This window comes from Piliocolobus tephrosceles, chromosome 14 (genome assembly GCF_002776525.5).
Source record: "Piliocolobus tephrosceles isolate RC106 chromosome 14, ASM277652v3, whole genome shotgun sequence".
NCBI classification, from domain to species: domain Eukaryota; kingdom Metazoa; phylum Chordata; class Mammalia; order Primates; family Cercopithecidae; genus Piliocolobus; species Piliocolobus tephrosceles.
The window spans coordinates 52,827,302-52,845,412 of NC_045447.1; the positions used below are offsets into that span (position 1 = coordinate 52,827,302).

Here is an 18,111-nt window from a genome sequence, read left to right on the forward strand (position 1 = left end):
TTTATTTTATTTTATTTTATTTTATTTTATTTTATTTTATTTTATTTTATTTTTTGCCTCCCCCAAACAGGAGATGATGGATTCACGTCTTGACTAAATAAGACCACTGCTTTTTTCTGATTCAATTTTGATTGATGAAGTATTCCTGCCTTGCATGTGCCAGGTGCTTTCAAAGGTGGAATCAAAGTATAACACAGTCCCTTTGTTCAGAGAACTTACAGCAATAAAAGATGTAAGTCTGAGAAACTAGTAGAAAATAATGCAAGGTAGATTATACTCCAGGGCTTATTCAGTACCTGCCACTGTAAATTCTTTGCAAGTTTAGAATTGATGTATTAATGCCAAGACTGCTATCCTGAAAATAAATAGGCAGGAGGAATTTAATCCCCAAGTGTGTTACAAAGGCCATTTGGTCAATGGGATACTAAAACTAACAATTCACAATAGAATACTCACTATCTGCAAGGCAGTAAGCTAACCCTTTTAGATGTTTATATAATTAATCCGCACAATCTAAGCTACAAATAACATTAATATATCCCTATTTTTCTTTAAGGATGGGAAGAGTGAGGATAGGAGACACTACATCTTCTGAATATGGCTACATTATGAATAAGTGGTAAAGCTAGAAATGAAGCCTAGGAATTCTGATTACAGACTCTGTGTTTTAAATCAATAGCTATTATGAGCAAAGGGGAATCCAGATTTAAATAGGACTTTTTCCTACAGATATTCTCAGATCCTTTACTATGCTTGGGTACATTGTAAACCTCTATGAAAACAGCATTTTTGCCAATATATTTGGCCTCAGAATCCTCTCTTTTTAGCCAAGGATCTCTCGAGAATCATGACTTTTAAAACACATAATGGGGAATATTGAAGTGGAGGGTCCATCGTACCTTCTGTGCTCGTGAGGCAGAAGGAGGGCATTAGTTGTGGTCCTGATGTTGGGTCAGTTGTGCCATGTAGACCACAGGTTGCCGTTTGCTCCGACCCAGTCATGTACAGCTCCCCAGGTCCAGGCTGCTGTTGTAGCTAGCCAAGTGTCCATTTGAGGTGATCCAGTTGCCTTTCTTCCAACTGCTGAACTGGATTCTTTTAAAACAAATTTTTTTGAGCTTCCTCCACAAGCAAGCTCCTCATTGCAGGTCATAAAATGGTTTTCTTGACTGGACAAGATAGCTTACGCCTATAATCCCAGCACTTTGAGAGGCTGAGGTGGGAGGACTGTTTGAGCCCAGGAGTTTGAGACCAGGCTGGGCAACATAGTGAGACTTTATCTCTACAAAAACATTTACAAAAGTTAGCCAGGCATGGTGGCACATGCCTATATTCTCAGCTACTCGGAAGGCTGAGGCAGGAGGATTGCTTGGGCCCAGGAGGCTGAGGCTGCAGTGAACTGTGATTGTGACATTGCACTCCAGCCTGGGTAGAGTAAAACTCTGTCCTTAAAAAATGAATAAATTAAAATAAAATGGTATTCTTATCGCTCACCTTCCCTGACACCATAGAACCTATAGGATGCTGAAGAAAAAGCCTGAGTTTTGAAGCCAAATCTCTATCTCATTTTACCCATGTGGCCTGGGGCAAATGATTTAACTGAGCTAAGCCTCAGTTTCCTTTAAAAAAAAAAAATGGGCCGGGCGCAGTGGCTCACGCCTGTAATCCCAGCACTTTGGGAGGCCAAGGCGGGCAGATCACGAGGTCAGGCGATCGAGACCATCCTGGCTAACACGGTGAAACCCCGTCTCTACTAAAAATACAAAAAATTAGCCAGGTGTGGTGGCGGGCGCCTGTAGTCCCAGCTACTCGGGAGGCTGAGGCAGGAGAATGGCGTGAACCCGGGAGGCGGAGCGCGCAGTGAGCCAAGATCGTGCCACTGCACTCCAGCCTGGGCGAAAGTGCAAGACTCCGTCTCAAACAACAACAACAAAAAAACTGAAATAATAATTCCACTACTCAGGGTGTCACTGGGATTAAATGACATTGCACATACACAGATCAGCCCTCATTTGGAGTTATCTTTTCTTTAGTTATTTAATGGAGATTGGATACTTCTTTGCAGCACCATAAAGAAAGAAAACCACCTCAAATCAATCAGTTTTCATGAAGTGACTCTCTGGAGCCTGCCAGGAAAGGGAGTGGGTCAGCAAGCTGCATCTTGTTTTATCTTGCTGCCATGAGGCCAGTTACACAGAATGAGAAAGTTCCAGAGTCTGCAGAAGGGGTGGACATCCAGGTCTCTCCATCTGAAGGGACAACCTCTTCCAAGTCCCACCTTCTGAGAAGGTTTATTTAAAACACACACACACACACACACACAAATCTGGACGTCCGTAAGGCAGAAGAGAAAAGGGTGAAAATAGTATACAAACTATAGAATTGGCCCCTGAACCATCAATAAATATAAGAATTTTTCAAATGCATGTAGCTTTCCTGTTCTTTGCCCCACTCCCTGTGAGCTGGGTTTTGTCTCTGATTCAGCAGAGAACCCAGTGGGGTTTCCTAGGCTCCCAAGGGCTCCCAGCCTCTTTGCAGTGTCTGGAGTTGGTCTGGGGTGACTGCAGTGCATGCTGAACATGTCTTGACTTGAACCATTCACAGCTTTTGCTTTTGAAGAATGAATTACATGCAAGGGAGGGAATGGTGGAAGAGTGGGGCCTGACTTAGCAGCCAGAGCCAAGAGACTCTGAGCCTGGAGTCCTACCTGCCCGAGGAGTTCAGGTGGGAAATAATGAAATTGAACTTACTCCCAAAGCTCCCATTGAGTGCCAAGCACAGTACAGATACTATTATAAAAACCCTACAAGGTAAATTTGTGTATTAGTTTTATAATAAAGTTGAGTGATGAAGACTCGACTGGATTTTAAACTAAAGACCTAGTTTAAAATCCTAGCCCTACTACTTACATGCTACATAGGCTGCATAAGTTGTAGCTAGTAGGAAGTAGGGCTAGGGTTTTCAACTAGGTCTTCCAGATTCCAAACCAACTACTCTAAAGCCATAGCCCAAAATGAATAGGCAAGAGGCAAACCCCCTTCAAGGCCAGAGACAAGTCAGAGACTTTCCAGACCAGGTTTGGAATGGAAGGCACAGCCGAGGTTTCCGAGCTGAGCAGAGGCAGAGATGGGGGGAACAGAGCTGCTTGGAGACAATGTAAAGGGGACCAGCAACTGCCATGAGCATCTGCAGTGTGTCCAAAACTTTGCTTTATCTGCAGTCAGTGTGGAGGGTAGAGGGGCTGGCTATAAGGACCACACAGATGAACTGGCACAGCTGTAAGTCCCTGTGTCCCCCAGCATCTGGTGAGCTTCCATGAGACTGGAACCAGGGGAGGAGAAGGGGGAGCATACCTGAGGGAGTTTGAGCTGCCCAGAAAGGAAGGACCTCGGAGCTTAGAAGTGTGTGCAGAGCCCCAGAGCAGTACTCATGGACTTTGGAGTCGGGCTAACTGGCCCAATCCCTCCTCTACTATTTCCCTGCTGGGTGACCTTGGGCAGCTACTTAATTGTCCCAAATCTATTTCTTTATCTGTGAGATGGGAATAATTTAAGGCCTGTTCTGAGGGCTCAGTCAGCTAATCCATATAAAGGGCTTGGCACAGTCCCTAAAACATAGTAAGAGCTCAGTAAATACTACTGTTAATCCCAGGTCTGTGGTCTTAAGGCCTGAGCAGAGAAAGCTAACATACTCTCATTGAAGGCAGCAGAGTATGTTAACTGACCTTTTCTCACCTCTGGTTGTGGCTTCTGATGCTGTGGACATTTTTCTGCCCTTCTCTGCCTTCTGTCCCCATCCTCTTTCTTTTGCTTATTTATGTTTCTGTGCCACTGAAGAGTAACCTTTAGATGTCTCACTGTGCTTGCCAATCGAGTGGTTCTTCTAACCTGGCAAGAGAGAGAGTTGTACTCCGTAATACTCATTTTTTGGATTTTAGAGTCAGGCTGACTTGGTTTAAATCCCAGCCCTACCACTTTTTAGCAACAGAATTCATGCTGCAGAGCCTCAGTGCTATTTATCTATGAAACATTAATAGGAATAATAAAACCTATTCCACAGATACGTTGTGAAGATAACATATGTCAACCTCCTGGCATTGTCACCAGCTGGGTTACAGGACTCCCTTTGTGAAGGAAACATACCTGTCTTAGAGGGAATTCCATCACTTCTGGGACTCAGGCCTGAAAGACTCCAGACCGGTCCCCAGCGTGGCAGCAGCAGTTCTGCAGGCCCCTCTCCACTGAGAAAGCAGCCCATAAACTCTGCGTGCGGCTACCCTCCACCTTCTCCTCAGCTCTACCTCACCCTCAACCCCAAATCCCAGCATCTGTTGCCCAGGCAGTCAGCTCCCAAGCAGTGCCAGAGCTTCTCCCTGGGTTCATTTCATACGTTGCCACTTTGTTTCAAAGAAAAACCAGTATCAGTGCTGGGACCCAAGGGAGGCAGATCTTGTCACTGCCGCCTGCCAGCCATGTTCCTTCTCATCCTGTGCTGGGCTCCCAAGTGATCCCATTACAGTGTCTCACCAGACAGCTGCCACTAGGTTTCTGTGGAGGAAAGGACAGCAAAATTCCAGGCTTCCTGGGGACTTGGGGCACGCACTGTACACAGCTCTACAATTTTGCTGAAAGGCTAGTGGTCATTTCTACCTTTCCTTGACAAGGGTAATTCTGTTGTTTTGTTTTGTTTTGTTTTTTTGAGACGCAGTTTCACTCTGTCGCCCAGGCTGGAATGCAGTGGCTCAATCTCGGCTCACTGCAACCTCCACCTCCCAGGTTCAAGCAGTTCCCCTGGCTCATCCTCCCAAGTAGGTGAGATTACAGGAGCACGCCATAATGCCCAGCTAATTTTTTTTTGTATTTTTAGTAGAGACGGTGTTTCACCATATTGGCCAGACTGGTCTCGAACTCCTGACCTCAGGCAATCCGCCTGCCTTGGCCTCCCAAAGTGCTGGGATTACAGGTGTGAGCCACTGCGTCCGGCCCAGTAATTCTTTTCCTTATAACAACAGGCCTTACCTTGCAGAGAAAAGGGAGGACATTATCATTTAATAAGCTCTCACTATATTCTAGGCACTGTAGGAGGATCTTACGTTAATACCCTCCCAGCCATGTAAGGAAGACCTTATTAGGACCACTCTTTTACGGACGAGAAACCAAAAGTCAAACAACTTGCCCACAGTCATACATCTGGAAGGGGAGCAGAGTAAGAATTCAAACAATGTCTGTTTAACTTAGGAACCCATTACAACATGTTACCACTTAAGGACGGCGTAAATAACAAAACAGTTTAAGCAGTGTTTGAGAGGGAGAAAGGAAGTGGGCTTGCGATCCTGCAATTTGTTGCTTTGACCGAGCTGGGAGTAGTGGTCATCAGATGGGAAATCTGAGTGACTTCGATAACCACTCACCCTTTCTGTGTTATGAAAAACAAGACCTCCTCCCAACTCTTACCTTCCTCAAAGAGACAGAGGGGGGATCTGTGTGATGCAGAGTATCTGTGAAAGGTATTGAATTTGCCCACCTCAGAAACAGTATACCTCAGGAAAAACTTTGCAGACTGGTAGCCTGCAAGCCCAGTGTAAGTTAGAGAGATGTTTTATTTTGACTAATGGTACTTTTTAAAACCTCAGGTTAATTGCTTAATGTTTAAAAAATGCAGTAGGTCCATGTATAACTCTTAAATTTCTGAATTATCTTGAAAAATTAGAAGCTGTAACAACAGTGGGCCTCCATCCCTATATAGCCACTGTTGGCTGTAGTCACAGCAACTGCTCCCTTTGATGAGGAGGTGGAAGGTGCTTTCTAGTTTGCTACCAACCCCCACCCCCGACTCCCTATGACTCCTGTGATACGGGGTGCCAGTCTTCCTGTAGCCTCACCCTCAGACAGTTTTCTGATATTAGAGGAAAGAGGAAAAGGAACTTTCCTGTCATGGTTTCATTCTTTCTTCTTTTTTTCTTCTCTAGGTGTTCCCTTCCCAAAGAACTTCCTTCAGATCTGCAAGAAGATCCTGTGCCGCCTTTTCCGGGTCTTTGTCCACGTCTACATCCACCACTTCGACCGGGTCATTGTGATGGGTGCAGAGGCCCATGTCAACACCTGCTACAAACACTTCTATTACTTTGTCACAGAGATGAACCTCATAGACCGCAAGGAGCTCGAGCCTTTGGTAAGTGGCACCATGCAATAATGGTATCCAAGTCACCCCAGGAGCTCGGCCATTTGTCATAGTGTATTGTCAATCCCCGGAAAATGCTCACTGATGGCTGGCTGTTAGCGGAGGGCTGCAGAATTGAATGGGGTTTAGTGGTCAACAAACAGCCAGGAGATGCCAAGATGTCCACTGTCACCAAATAAGTGTCCGAGATTACTCTCCAAGAGGTAGCAGAATGTAGTGGGAATATAATAGTTTGGATCAGAGGGAGTAGCTTTAATTCTCAGCTCCAAAGTCACTCTTCCACTTACTGCATTCCTTAAATGGGCATCTTTGATATCTTATATTATCTCTCACTCTGTTAATCAAAGATGATCAGAAACATTTCTTCAGTAGGTAAATAAGTATTTAGCACCTACTGTGTGCCAGCTGCTAGGCATACAGTCAGGTAAAACTGCCTTCAGGCAGCTTTTACTCCAGAGGTAGTGACAGAAGTTAAGCCCTAAATAAGAGTACAATCTCACAGGGACTTTGCTTTTCACACTGAGTTTTCCGTGATGCAGTTTCAATGAGATATATTAGAATAGAGAACATTTGATATGATTAAATCCTTAGTGTTATTGTTTAGGTGAATGGGGAATACTTTTATTTTCTTCAAAAGCTGTCTTTCCAGTGGCACTCAATCTGTGCTTCAGAAGTCAAGGACCCCTAAAAACCTCATCATCTTTTGTACCATGCAGCATCTCAATGCAGACACTTTGATCAAAGGATTTTTTAGTGGCTCTATTGAGTACTATATTATGCCCCCATATAATACAAGGTGGCTGTTTTGCTAAATATAACTGACAGAGCAACTACATTTCATCCAAGTTCATTTGAATGACCAGAGCACGAGGGCCAGGCTGTCCTCTTTTGCCACCCTGTATCCCTTTCTCTTTATGTACCTATTTTAAAACACGGGTTTTATTATTTTTATTTTTATTTTTTCTTTGAGACAGGGTCTCACTCTGTCTCCCAGTCTGGAGTGCAATGGCAAGGTCATAGCTCACCATAGCTCACCTTCAATTCCTGGGTTCAAGCAATCCTCCCACCTCAGCCTCCCAAGTAGCTGGCATGGCTGGTTTTTTTTTTTTTTTTTTTTTTTTTTTTTTTTAGAGATGGGATGTCACTATGTTGTCCAAGCTTGTCTCAAACTCCTGGCTTCAAGCAATTCTCCACCCTTGTTCTCCCAAAGTGCTGGGATTACAGGTGTGAGCCACCACACCTGGCCAGGTTTTATTATTATTTAGGTATGGTAAAGCTAACAGATCAGATGGCTGTCATTGAAAAGAGAATTTGTTATACTTGTCCCAAGAGAAAGAGCCATGCCGCACCACAAGAGAGCACATGGGAAAGCACCAGGGTTAGTCAGGAGACGGAGGGAGCAGAGAAAGCAAGGGCAAGAACCCTCACTGTGGTTTTCATGGGAAGGAATGGGCCAGACAGAGTAAGCAGGTTTAGGGTTGGCTAACTTGAAGAATCTCTGAAGCCTAGGGGTTATTCCTAGTTATCTGATACCTGGCCCTGGGGTGGTTAGTGTGAGACCCTGATGGAGGAAGTATTTGGGGTGCAGGCTCTGCAGGATTAGTTTGCATTGGTTGTTATGTAAACAGCTTGAGGGCAAATTGTTTACCATCACTAGGAATTGGCTAGCTCTGGGAGGGGCAGTCCCTCCAGGATCAACAAGACCACTTTGATGCTAAAGAATCAAAACACAAAAGAGATATGTTTAACACAGTACAGTACCTGTACCTGGCGGATGGTGAATTTCACATATCACCTTTAGTGTTTTTCACCTTGAAATTTGTTATTGTGCTATGAGAATATATGGCAAAAAAAATATATGTATATGTTATACAATATATATATAATACTATATATATATTTGCATTACTCAGTAGTCCTGGAACAAAGCAAGACTTTTTGGGGTACACTTGAGATGTCTCACATATTTACTTTAAAAAGAGCCTATTTTCTTCATTTTCTTTCACGAGAGCTCTCTAGAAGGCTCTGGGGTAGGAACCGAGTTGTCTCTAAATGCAGTTGGACAAATAGTACGGAAAGAAGCTACAATTCACTGATGGCTGAGTTTTATAAAGGCTGTTTTGGGTAAACAGCCACTATGGGAAGATAAGGTTGTACAAACAGCTCAAGGGAGTTAAGACTAGAAACAACTGATAAAGCTAATTTCAGAAAATGTCAAGGACAGAGGAAAGATGGACAAGGGCCATGTAAATGAAGAGCCGGAAGAAACCACTGCGGTCTCCTAGATGGTTTCAGTTCAGTTCTCTTCTGTAGTCATGTTCAGGTCGATGCAAGATAACTTCTCCAAAGGCCCACAAGACGGAAGAGGCTGTGGAAGCACTCACACTTTCAGTTTCACTGAGCTAAGGGATCAGAAACACCAAGATAGAGCTGAAAGTCAATTTCTCCTTTGTGCCTGAAAGCATAAAGACAACATTGTAGGAAAAAGCTGAGTGTAAGTTATCAAGTAGAGAAAGGCTTTCTTTGCTGTCAGAAAACTCAGTTATTTTCTATAATTGAAGAAAGGGCTCCAAGGCAGTGCCAGGAACTAACTTGAAGTCTCAGAGTCACAGAATGGCCTCAAACGTGTCAGTATCCTAAACATGAGACTCTTTGGGGGACTGGGATAAAATTAGGTTAACCAGAAACTTTTAACAGTTTAAGTGAGCAAGAAAGGTACCAGGTTTTATTCCCTAGAAGTTTATATTTCTTTTAATCTTGCTTGCAATAGTATACTTCCTACATTTCTGTGTTAATTATAATTACAGGGAAATTAATTTTAATGCTTGTAAATATTTATACTTTTTAATTGCTTAATTGTCAGAACTTATCTGTTTGTTTTACACTAACCCAAACCTATAAAGGAATAGAAATAGATATTAGGAATGTTTCTGAGGCTAATCATATAATATCAGGCTCTGGATACTTAGCACATGCAGTGTCCATTAAGAGTAGATCGTTTATGGCTTGTGGATTGCTATTGCTGAAATGACCATTTCAACAGTTGACAGTGCTAGGATACCTAACTGCTAATACTATTACAGTACACATATTCAAATCAGGCATAGCATCTGAAGTCAACACATTTTTATTTGGTTTGCATATATTGATACTCTATATATGCCACTCTAGTTGCTCAGCTATTCTATGTGCGTAAAAAATCTATGCTCTCAAGACATTTACAATACAGTCTGAAAAATATAAAATAATAAATGTTACCCATTTTTGGCCCTCAAAGGATGATGAAGGAATCAGGCATTTGGCTTCACATTCTAGTTGTACATTCTTTAGAATCGAATGCAGCTGGGGCCAGAAGGGCAGCATTTGTCCAGCCAGTTTCCCTTAGAACATCGGCATTCCCAGAGTTCCCACGCCACTGGTGGGACATTCTTGGTGTCATGCCTTGGGATTCCACAGCATGGAACTCTGAGACCCCACCACCACCTCATGTTTCCCTCTGCCTTGCCTCCACCATGCACAGCCACACATCTCTGGTTGCTTTTGTCTGATATGGACTGAGTATCTACCACACAGGTTGTGTTGGGGATCCATCTAGCACCCCACTGGGGTAGGAGAGTCAGTATCATACAGTGCCTAAGAAAAGTCTTAGACTGTGGGTTCTAATCCTAGACCCTGCATTTACTAACGTGCAACCTTGAGCAAGATATATAGCTTTTCAAAGCTTCATATTCCTCATTCATAGAATGGGTATAATAATAAGAGTTATAAAAATTAAATGCATTAATCACATGGTAAGTGCTTAAGAAATGTTAGCTAAGTGAGATAATGACTGTAACAGTAGCTGGGCTGTAGTTGGTGGATGTTCCTGAATTCTCCCTTCCCTAGCTCCCACGACCTCTTTTCTGTCTTAGTGATTGATTCCCTAGGTAGACTCCTAGCAGATGTAGTTAATTGTATTTGTATCAGTCACTCCCATGGGATTGTCAACTCTTTGAAGGCTGGGAATATAAAGGACATATTCCTGCATTGCTTAGGGTTCCTAGTACCTAATAAATTCTTAATATGTATTTGAATCGGGGAGAGTACTTGAAGGATGATGCACCTCCATTCAAAGGGGTTACACATTGGTTACTCTCTTCAATACGCCCCTTATCTCAGAACATGCCTGCAGACCTCCACTTACCCATTTCCATGTTGGGAATAATGCTTCATCCTATCAGATTAGCAATAGACATTAAAAGCAAAATAAGAGAGCAGGGATGCATCATAAGCTTCAGGCCTCGCAGAGAAAGACGAGGCCTCAACTCTCAGTCATTCTCTGTTCCAAATTCCAGATAGATCACCCAGGAAATCGTGAATCCTCTCACACTGCTTTTGTGCCCTAGTGTGTCAGGCAAAGGGTAACCAACCCTCCCTGTTTTAGCAGTGAAATTCTCATGTCCTGGGAAAACCCTTGGTCTCTGTCAAACTAGGATGGTTGGTCATCCTATCAGGCCTCTGAGTGGGAATACAGTTTGGAATTCAGAAGCTGGGAAGAGGTCACCTTGGCTAGCCTGGTGAAGACCATCACATCCATCCACCCCCAGAGCTTGCCTCATGGCTCCCATTGGGACCTGCTGTTCAGCCGCTATGGCCGGCAGCTTGGGAACCCAGGCAAACACATGCCATTTCACTTGGTCTCCAGCAGGGAGGGGGAGCCTGGCACACTGACACAGACACAGACGTGACAGATCATCCATTGCTCATGTAAATGCAACAGCTGAAGAAAACTTGAACTCAAGCAAGTTCCCTGTTGGAGGAAACAGCCCAAATGATGCTGATAATTAGAAAATGGGCCAGGCCCTGATTGAATAAGCAGGCTGCTGTTGGCCCTTGGCTGCCAGGGAGTCAGCTGACAGAATTAAACTAATCAGAATTATCATTAGCAAGCACAAATAGCCCACAGTGTTTTGTTGGCCTTTCACTGGAAACAAAAGCAAACTCAGAGAGGGCTGTTAGCAATGCAGTAGTTATGAATGAAGAGCTGATGAGGGCAGGGAAGGAGAGAGATTGGTGAGGTGGGGAGGACAGACAGGAGGAGACCTGTTCACCCTAATGCACCTGCTGACCCCTGGGTGACCTTGGTCCAGGACCTTCTCATTCTCTCTCCAAGGCTCCATTTTCTTGTTTCTAACAATGAGGGTGATTATACCATCACCTACCTTGTAGAGGTGCTGCTGTGAAACCAAATGTTACCACAGGGCTGTTCCGTTACCTTATAGCAGGGTGCCTGGACCATAGGGGTTTCTCAGGAGTCCACATACACACACCTGCATCAGAATCTTCTGGAGGAAATATTTTGTAAGTACATTCTTGGGCCTCACCCCAGATACACTAAATCAGAATTATTAAGATTAGTGCCTAGTACCAAGCACCCTGAGTCTACATCTCAAACTTTAATGTGCATATGAATCACCGGGGGAATCTTGCTGAATGCAAATTCTGATTCAGTACATCTGAGAGAAGGAGACTCGAGAATGTTCGTTTTCCTCCCAGATGATATGGATGCTGCTGGTTCCCATACCACACGTTGAGGGGAAAGACCCTAGCTGACAATTACCCTCAAATGTGAAAATTACCATTTTTAGCACTTCATCTCTTCTCCTCTAGGATTGGGAGTTAGCTTAGTGGGGTGGGAAAGTAAAGCAAAAAGGAGAAAAATCTGAAGATCAGTGTTTGCCAAGAGAGCTCCTCAAAATGCCAGTCCTGAGTGATGGTCAGTGAAAACAGACTTCCTTCTGTGGTCAAATGAGTTTACAAAATACTGCATCGTCTCCACCCTTGAAGATTTACGGTGTACAATAGCATATCAAAGGCTTTGAGAAGGCATCCAGTAAAGAAACTTCTTCAATTTTGTGTAGCCCGCCCAATTTAACTGCATTTGGCTACTGGACTTTTTTGTTTTGTTTTTATCTTAGAGATATCATGATTCATAGAACACCCTCTGGGCAGCACTGCTCATCTTTGTGATGTGATGTGTCTCTAGATTTTTCTGTTTTCCTCATGCCTCCCTGGCCTCAAACCACACAGCCACCACTGCCGCATGGAGAGGGAGGTGGGAAGGAAGTGAAACTCCATATGGGAGCGCTTCACACACACACAAGAAATGCAGTCCTGTTCATTGTTGCTCCTCATCCTCCCACATCGTCGTATGACAGATACCCCTTCGTGGAATTCTTATCATGTGCATGACAGGCAAGCATTTTCAAGAAATAATTAATAACTTCATTTCTTCAGTTCCAGATAATCTATTAATTCCTCTTGACATATATTATTTCATCTCCTCACACTTGTTACTTTTTTTTTTTTTTTTTTTTGAGACAGGGTCTCACTCTGTCACCCCGGCTGGTATGATCATGGCTCACTGCATCCTCTAGCCTCGTGGGCTCAAGTGATCCTCTCACCTCAGCCTCCTAAGTAGCTGGGGCTACAAACACATATCACCACACCTGGCTAATTTTTAAATTTTTTGTAGAGACAGGGTCTCACTATGCTTCCCAGGCTGGTCTGGAATTCCTGGGCTCAAGCGATCCTTCTGCCTCGACCTCCCAAAGTCCTGGGATTACAGATGGTACCTGGCCAGACTTGTTACTATTATTTCCAGCAGATGTGATGGGCAGTTTCTCAACATCTGAACCACATTCCTCTCCATCCCTTATCACTGCCATTTTGTCACACCAAAGCACACGCCCCACCCCCAGTGTGTAGGTGCCTCTTGGCTAATGATTGAGATTTATGGTGGGCTCTACCACCAAAACTATCCTTTAAAAATGGGTACTTTTTAGAACCATTTGAGGACCAAAGATTTGGAAAGCCTTGTCTCATAAAGGCCCAGCCACAAGCCTATCCAGGCCCCAGAATACGCTGACCTCATGTTGCCCTAAGAGGTAGCCAGGCCACAACTACACTTCTGTCAGAGCTGCTTGGGTGAGTGCAGTAGCCAAGGTTGGCCTACAATGGTAAGATCAAGTCAGGACTGTGAAAAGAAGCAGAACCTCTTACATGAGCCAGAGCTACTCCCTAAAATAGCCAGCAATGAAGAGCCACTGTAGGGCTTTTGAAAGGACCTTTTCTTTTGAAACATCATCTGTACAGAGGCCTCTGGGTTGCTCCTTGTCAGGCGGATTCCTTGGTCTTCAGCCAGATGGCTTGGACATGGACTCAGCCATTATAGAAGAAAGAGCTGCAGCCTGTGAAGCTGACAATTTGGCCTTTACAGTGGCATTTTCACTATTATGCTACCACATTAGTTACCACATAGGGCAAGGCATGTAATGGCTCTGAGCCTCAGTTTCCCCATCTGTAAAAGAGATCATCCCTAGAATCCTCCCAGCCTGACCTACTGAGATTACTGATGGGTTACTACTGAGATTACTGGCTTACTGGGATTACTACTGCCATGGTGTGTCAGCAGCCCTGTCATCTTTCATCCAAGACAACCATTTCTCTTTGCTTAGAGAGCCCTTCATGGATTAAAGCCCACCATGGGCCAGGCACAGTGGGCCATGCCTGTAATCCCAACACTTTGGGAGGCTGAGGCGAGCAGATCACCTGAGATCAGGAGTTCCAGACCAGCCTGGACAACATGGTGAAACCCCATCTCTACTAAAAATATAAAAATTAGCCGGGCGTCGTGGCAGGCACCCATAATCCCAGCTACTCGGGAGGCTGAGGCAGGAGAATCGCTTGAACCCGGGAGGCGGAAGTTGCAGTGAACCGAGATCGCGCCATCGCACTCCAGCCTGGGGCACAAGAGCGAGACTTCTCCAAAACAAAAAAGCCCACCATGGCAGCAGAGGGGGTGTACATGTTGCCGAGAGTAGCTGGAGTGTGCGTCCATGGGACTTTGCCAGTTCGGATGACAAGTATGTGTGTGTCCCGGGTGGCATCGGCTGTTGGTGCTTGTTCAGGACAATGCAAAGGCTCAGAGATGAGTGGGGGAGCTTGCCAGAGATCATTTTAGGAGCCTTGGCAGATGTATTCTAAAGTGTCAATTGGAAAAATAGCAAAGAAACATGATTATTTCCAATGAATTGCCTTATGCTGGCTAACTGGGGATGTGGCAAAAATAGCCACATTTCTCTGCCAGTCCTATTTATTCATCATCCCTTGTTGATGTCCAGAGAACTTTTGCTTCTAGTTTATAGGATGTTGGGTGGTTCATTTTTGTTTTAGGGTTTCTATTTATTTTTAATTTGGTCAGAGATGAGATTGGTCTGATTTATTTCAGGGCCTAAAATATGATCAGTTGTAGTTGAAGATGTCTCTCGTGGGAAAACTGCTAGCATATAATATTAAGTAATAAAAGCAGGATTCAAAACTATACTGGAAAATCACTAACCATATGTCCACAGATGATAAAGGAAATAGAGCAAAAAGTGCCAACAGTGGTTCTCTCTTGGTATTATTATAGATAATGCTTTTTTTTTTTTGGTATAACTTTTTGGAGCTTTCTAAGTTTTCTGTGACAAACATGTATCACTTTTATAATCAGAAAAATCAAACCTTATACTTGAAAAGGCTTTTTCAACCACTTGTGACCACTTAGATTAAAATTAAATTAAAAATTAGTTTCTTTGCCTTACTAGCCACATGTTAAGTGCTCAAAAGCCACATGTGTCTAGTGGCTATTGTATTGGATATCACAGATACTGAACATTTTCATCATTGTGGGACATTCTCTCAGACACCAGTGAGCCAAAGGCTCTACCTTCAAGAGCTACTTTTTACAATCCACTATTAACAACACTCCCTCCACAAATAGCTGCCAGATGTGTTCACATTGTCTCCATGCTGCCACATGAGGCATTTCAGTTCATTGTTTCAGCCCTCTGGTATGGTTGCTTCTCTTTGCTAAGCCACTTCTCTCCCACTTTATAGATAGGAATGAATAAAACTCAGTACCTTCTGCTCAACATTTCTCCCTAGATTTCCCATCAGAACCTGCATCTCAGGAAGCTGCTCAGTGTCTTAGGGGAGCTGTTAGTCTGAGACACCAAAGAGTAATTGTACTTTTTTATTTTTTTAATGTTGTCTGGAGTGTTGGAAATTGCTGCAGGATGTCAGTCACAGCAGGGATTAATTCATCTTCATGAGCATTTACATGAAAATATAAATAGTCAGTGTGGCTTGATGCCCATATATAAGCCTGCCAAATTTTGGCTGCTATGTGTGGTCTAGACTAGTTTAAATTTCCCGGCCAGATAAGATTAGATTCTTTGGCTCCAAAAATGTCAAGTGAGTATTAACTTGGGATTTGAATGAAGGAAGGTTTTATTTATTGAAACATAACACTACATTTTCTCCCACCACCCACCTGTCCCACCACAATAAAAGCATGAAGATAAGACAGGTTACAGGCAGTCCCTAGCCTAGGGACTTGTGTGGTCTTAGGAGCGCTTCCTCCTATGAAATAATTTTATACATAAAGGTCAGGTATACAAACCACCAGCAAAGCCAGTTAAGCTATAATGTTATACTGGAACATAATACTAATTAGTATTAATTCCAAGATGTTGGTGCTAATAGAGTCCTATTACATTGTGCATCTAAGTGTAAATGGACCAATAGACAAGAATAAATGCATGGAGGCAGATCTGGAAGAAGAAAGAGATATGCAAATAGCTTCATAGGGAACTTCCCGGAATTCTTTGAATGGGCCATGTCCTCTCACCTCCGGGCCATTGAATGTACAAGTCCTTTGGCTTCCATGTTGTCAGCTTAAGTCCTGCTCATCCTGCAAGTCTAGGCTTAATTGTCCCTGTCTCAGAGACGAACACCTTTCACTCAAAACATTAGGTTCCTGCTGGCTACTCCCAGAGTGCCCTGATACCAGAGAGGGCAACCAAGATGGAAGCCACCATGTATCTTCTACAGACTAGAGTCAGAAGTGATAACCCAACCCTCTTCCCACTTTCCATTCATTAGAATTAGGTTACCAAGTCCAGCCCACACTAAAGGAAAGGAGAATTAAGGTCTACTTCTTTCTTTTTTTTTGAGACGGAGTCTTGCTCTGCTTGCTCTGTCACCCAGGCTGGAGTGCAGTGGCATAATCTCGGCTCACTGCAACCTCCACCTCCCTGGTTCAAGCAATTCTCCTGCCTCAGCCTCCAGAGCAGCTGGAATGACAGGTGTGTGCTACTATGTCTGGCTAATTTTTTTATTTTTAGTGGAGATGGGGTTTCACCATGTTGGCCAGGCTGGTCTGGAACTCCTGATCTCAAGTGATCTGCCTGTCTCAGCCTCCAAAAGTGCTGGGATTACAGGTGTGAGCCACCATGCCTGGCCATATTTCTTGAAGAGAGAAATGTTAAATAATTTTTCATATGTTAAATAATTGTTAAATATTTTTAAACCACCACAGTGACCAACATTTTTAAACTGGTGATGTTTTTCTTTGACCTCTGCATTTCTTTCTTTTCCCATTTCCTACATCCTACAGCACAAGTCTGCTACCTCTGCAAAGTAAAGCTCATTGCTCAAGAAATCTGACTCCGTGAAAACTCCTATTACCTCGATGTGCTTTCTTCTTCCTCCCCTTCCTTGAAAGAAGCCAGTTTAGCCAACTGTCTACACTTTCTCACTTCCCTTTCAAATCACAGTAACTTGCCCTCCACCACTCCAGAAACCTGGTCTTTCTACTGAAGTACAGTCGTGTGTCACGTAATGACGGGAGTACCTTCTGAGAAATGTGTCTTTAGGCAACTTCGTCATAGTGTGAACATCATAGAGTATACTTACATAAAAGTAGATGGTGTAGCTACTACACACCTAGCCTATACGGTACAGCCTATGGCTCCTAGGCTATAAACCTTTACAGTGTGTTACTGTAATGAATACTGTAGGCAGCTGTAACATAATGGTATTTGTGTATCTAAATGTAGAAAAGGTACAGTAAAAATACAGTATGAAAGATAAAAAGTGGTACACCTGCCTAGGACACTTGCCATGAATGGAGCTTGTAGGACTGGAAGTTGCTCTGGGTAAGTCAATAAGCTTAGGCTTGCTTACTTCAACCCTATACCTTCTCCCAGAATCCATCCTACGTGCAACACCTTGGCTAGACCTATTGGTGTTTTTGTCACCCCCTGCTGGCAGCGATCACCACCCTACCCTAGAAGTCCATCCCCCAAGACTGCACTTCAGAAGCCTGGCACCTCACCTGTGCTATGGCACCCATCATGCAAACCCCAGTACCATGAGGGCACTATGCTCCAGGCACATGGCTGGGTGCTGAGGATACAGTGATAGGCCAGGCTTGGTCCTCAGTGTGAGCCTTCTTCGATGTGCAGACATATGAAAGGTCTTAATTTTCCCACTGGTAAAAATAAGAAGACATAGCCAAGATCAGCCTTTACCAAACTGTGGCCCTTAGCACACAGGTTCTGTAATTTCCTGGGTGCAGCTGGAACCCAGTTCAGGGACTTTACCTAACCTGAGCTGCAACATCTCTCTCGTGAATGGCATGTGTATAAGATCACATTAAAAGAAATGGTTTCTGCTGCTACAATAAGCTTTAAATCCATTAGGATAGGTTTAGATTCCCTCCTGTTCTAGCATGTTGTGGATCCAGAATAACATAGATTGTCACTGCCTTTCTTTTTACTTTGTTTATTTCTAATCGTATAATTCTGTTTATTTTATTTTATTTTGAGATAGAGTCTTGCTCTGTTGCCCAGGCTGGAGTGCAGTGGTGTGGTCTTGGCTCACTGCAACCTCCGCCTCCTGGGTTCAAGCAATTCTCCCACCTCAGCCTCCTGAGTAGCTGGAGCTACAGGTGCGTGCCACCATAACTGGCTAATTTTTTGTATTTTTTAGTAGAGACACGGTTTCACCATGTTGGCCAGGCTGATCTCGAACTTCTGACCACAAGTGATCCGTCCACCTTGGCCT

General features: G+C 43.8%; 1 protein-coding gene across 1 annotated transcript in view; it reads left to right on the plus strand.

Moving 5' to 3' along the window:
• MOB3B (MOB kinase activator 3B) overlaps window positions 1-18,111 on the plus strand; it is a 210,090-nt gene that overhangs the window by 171,588 nt on the left and 20,391 nt on the right. Inside the window, exon 3 of the mRNA XM_023203896.2 lies at window positions 5,969-6,171. Coding sequence (XP_023059664.1) covers window positions 5,969-6,171 — 203 coding nt within the window. The remainder of the gene's footprint in view (window positions 1-5,968; window positions 6,172-18,111) is intronic.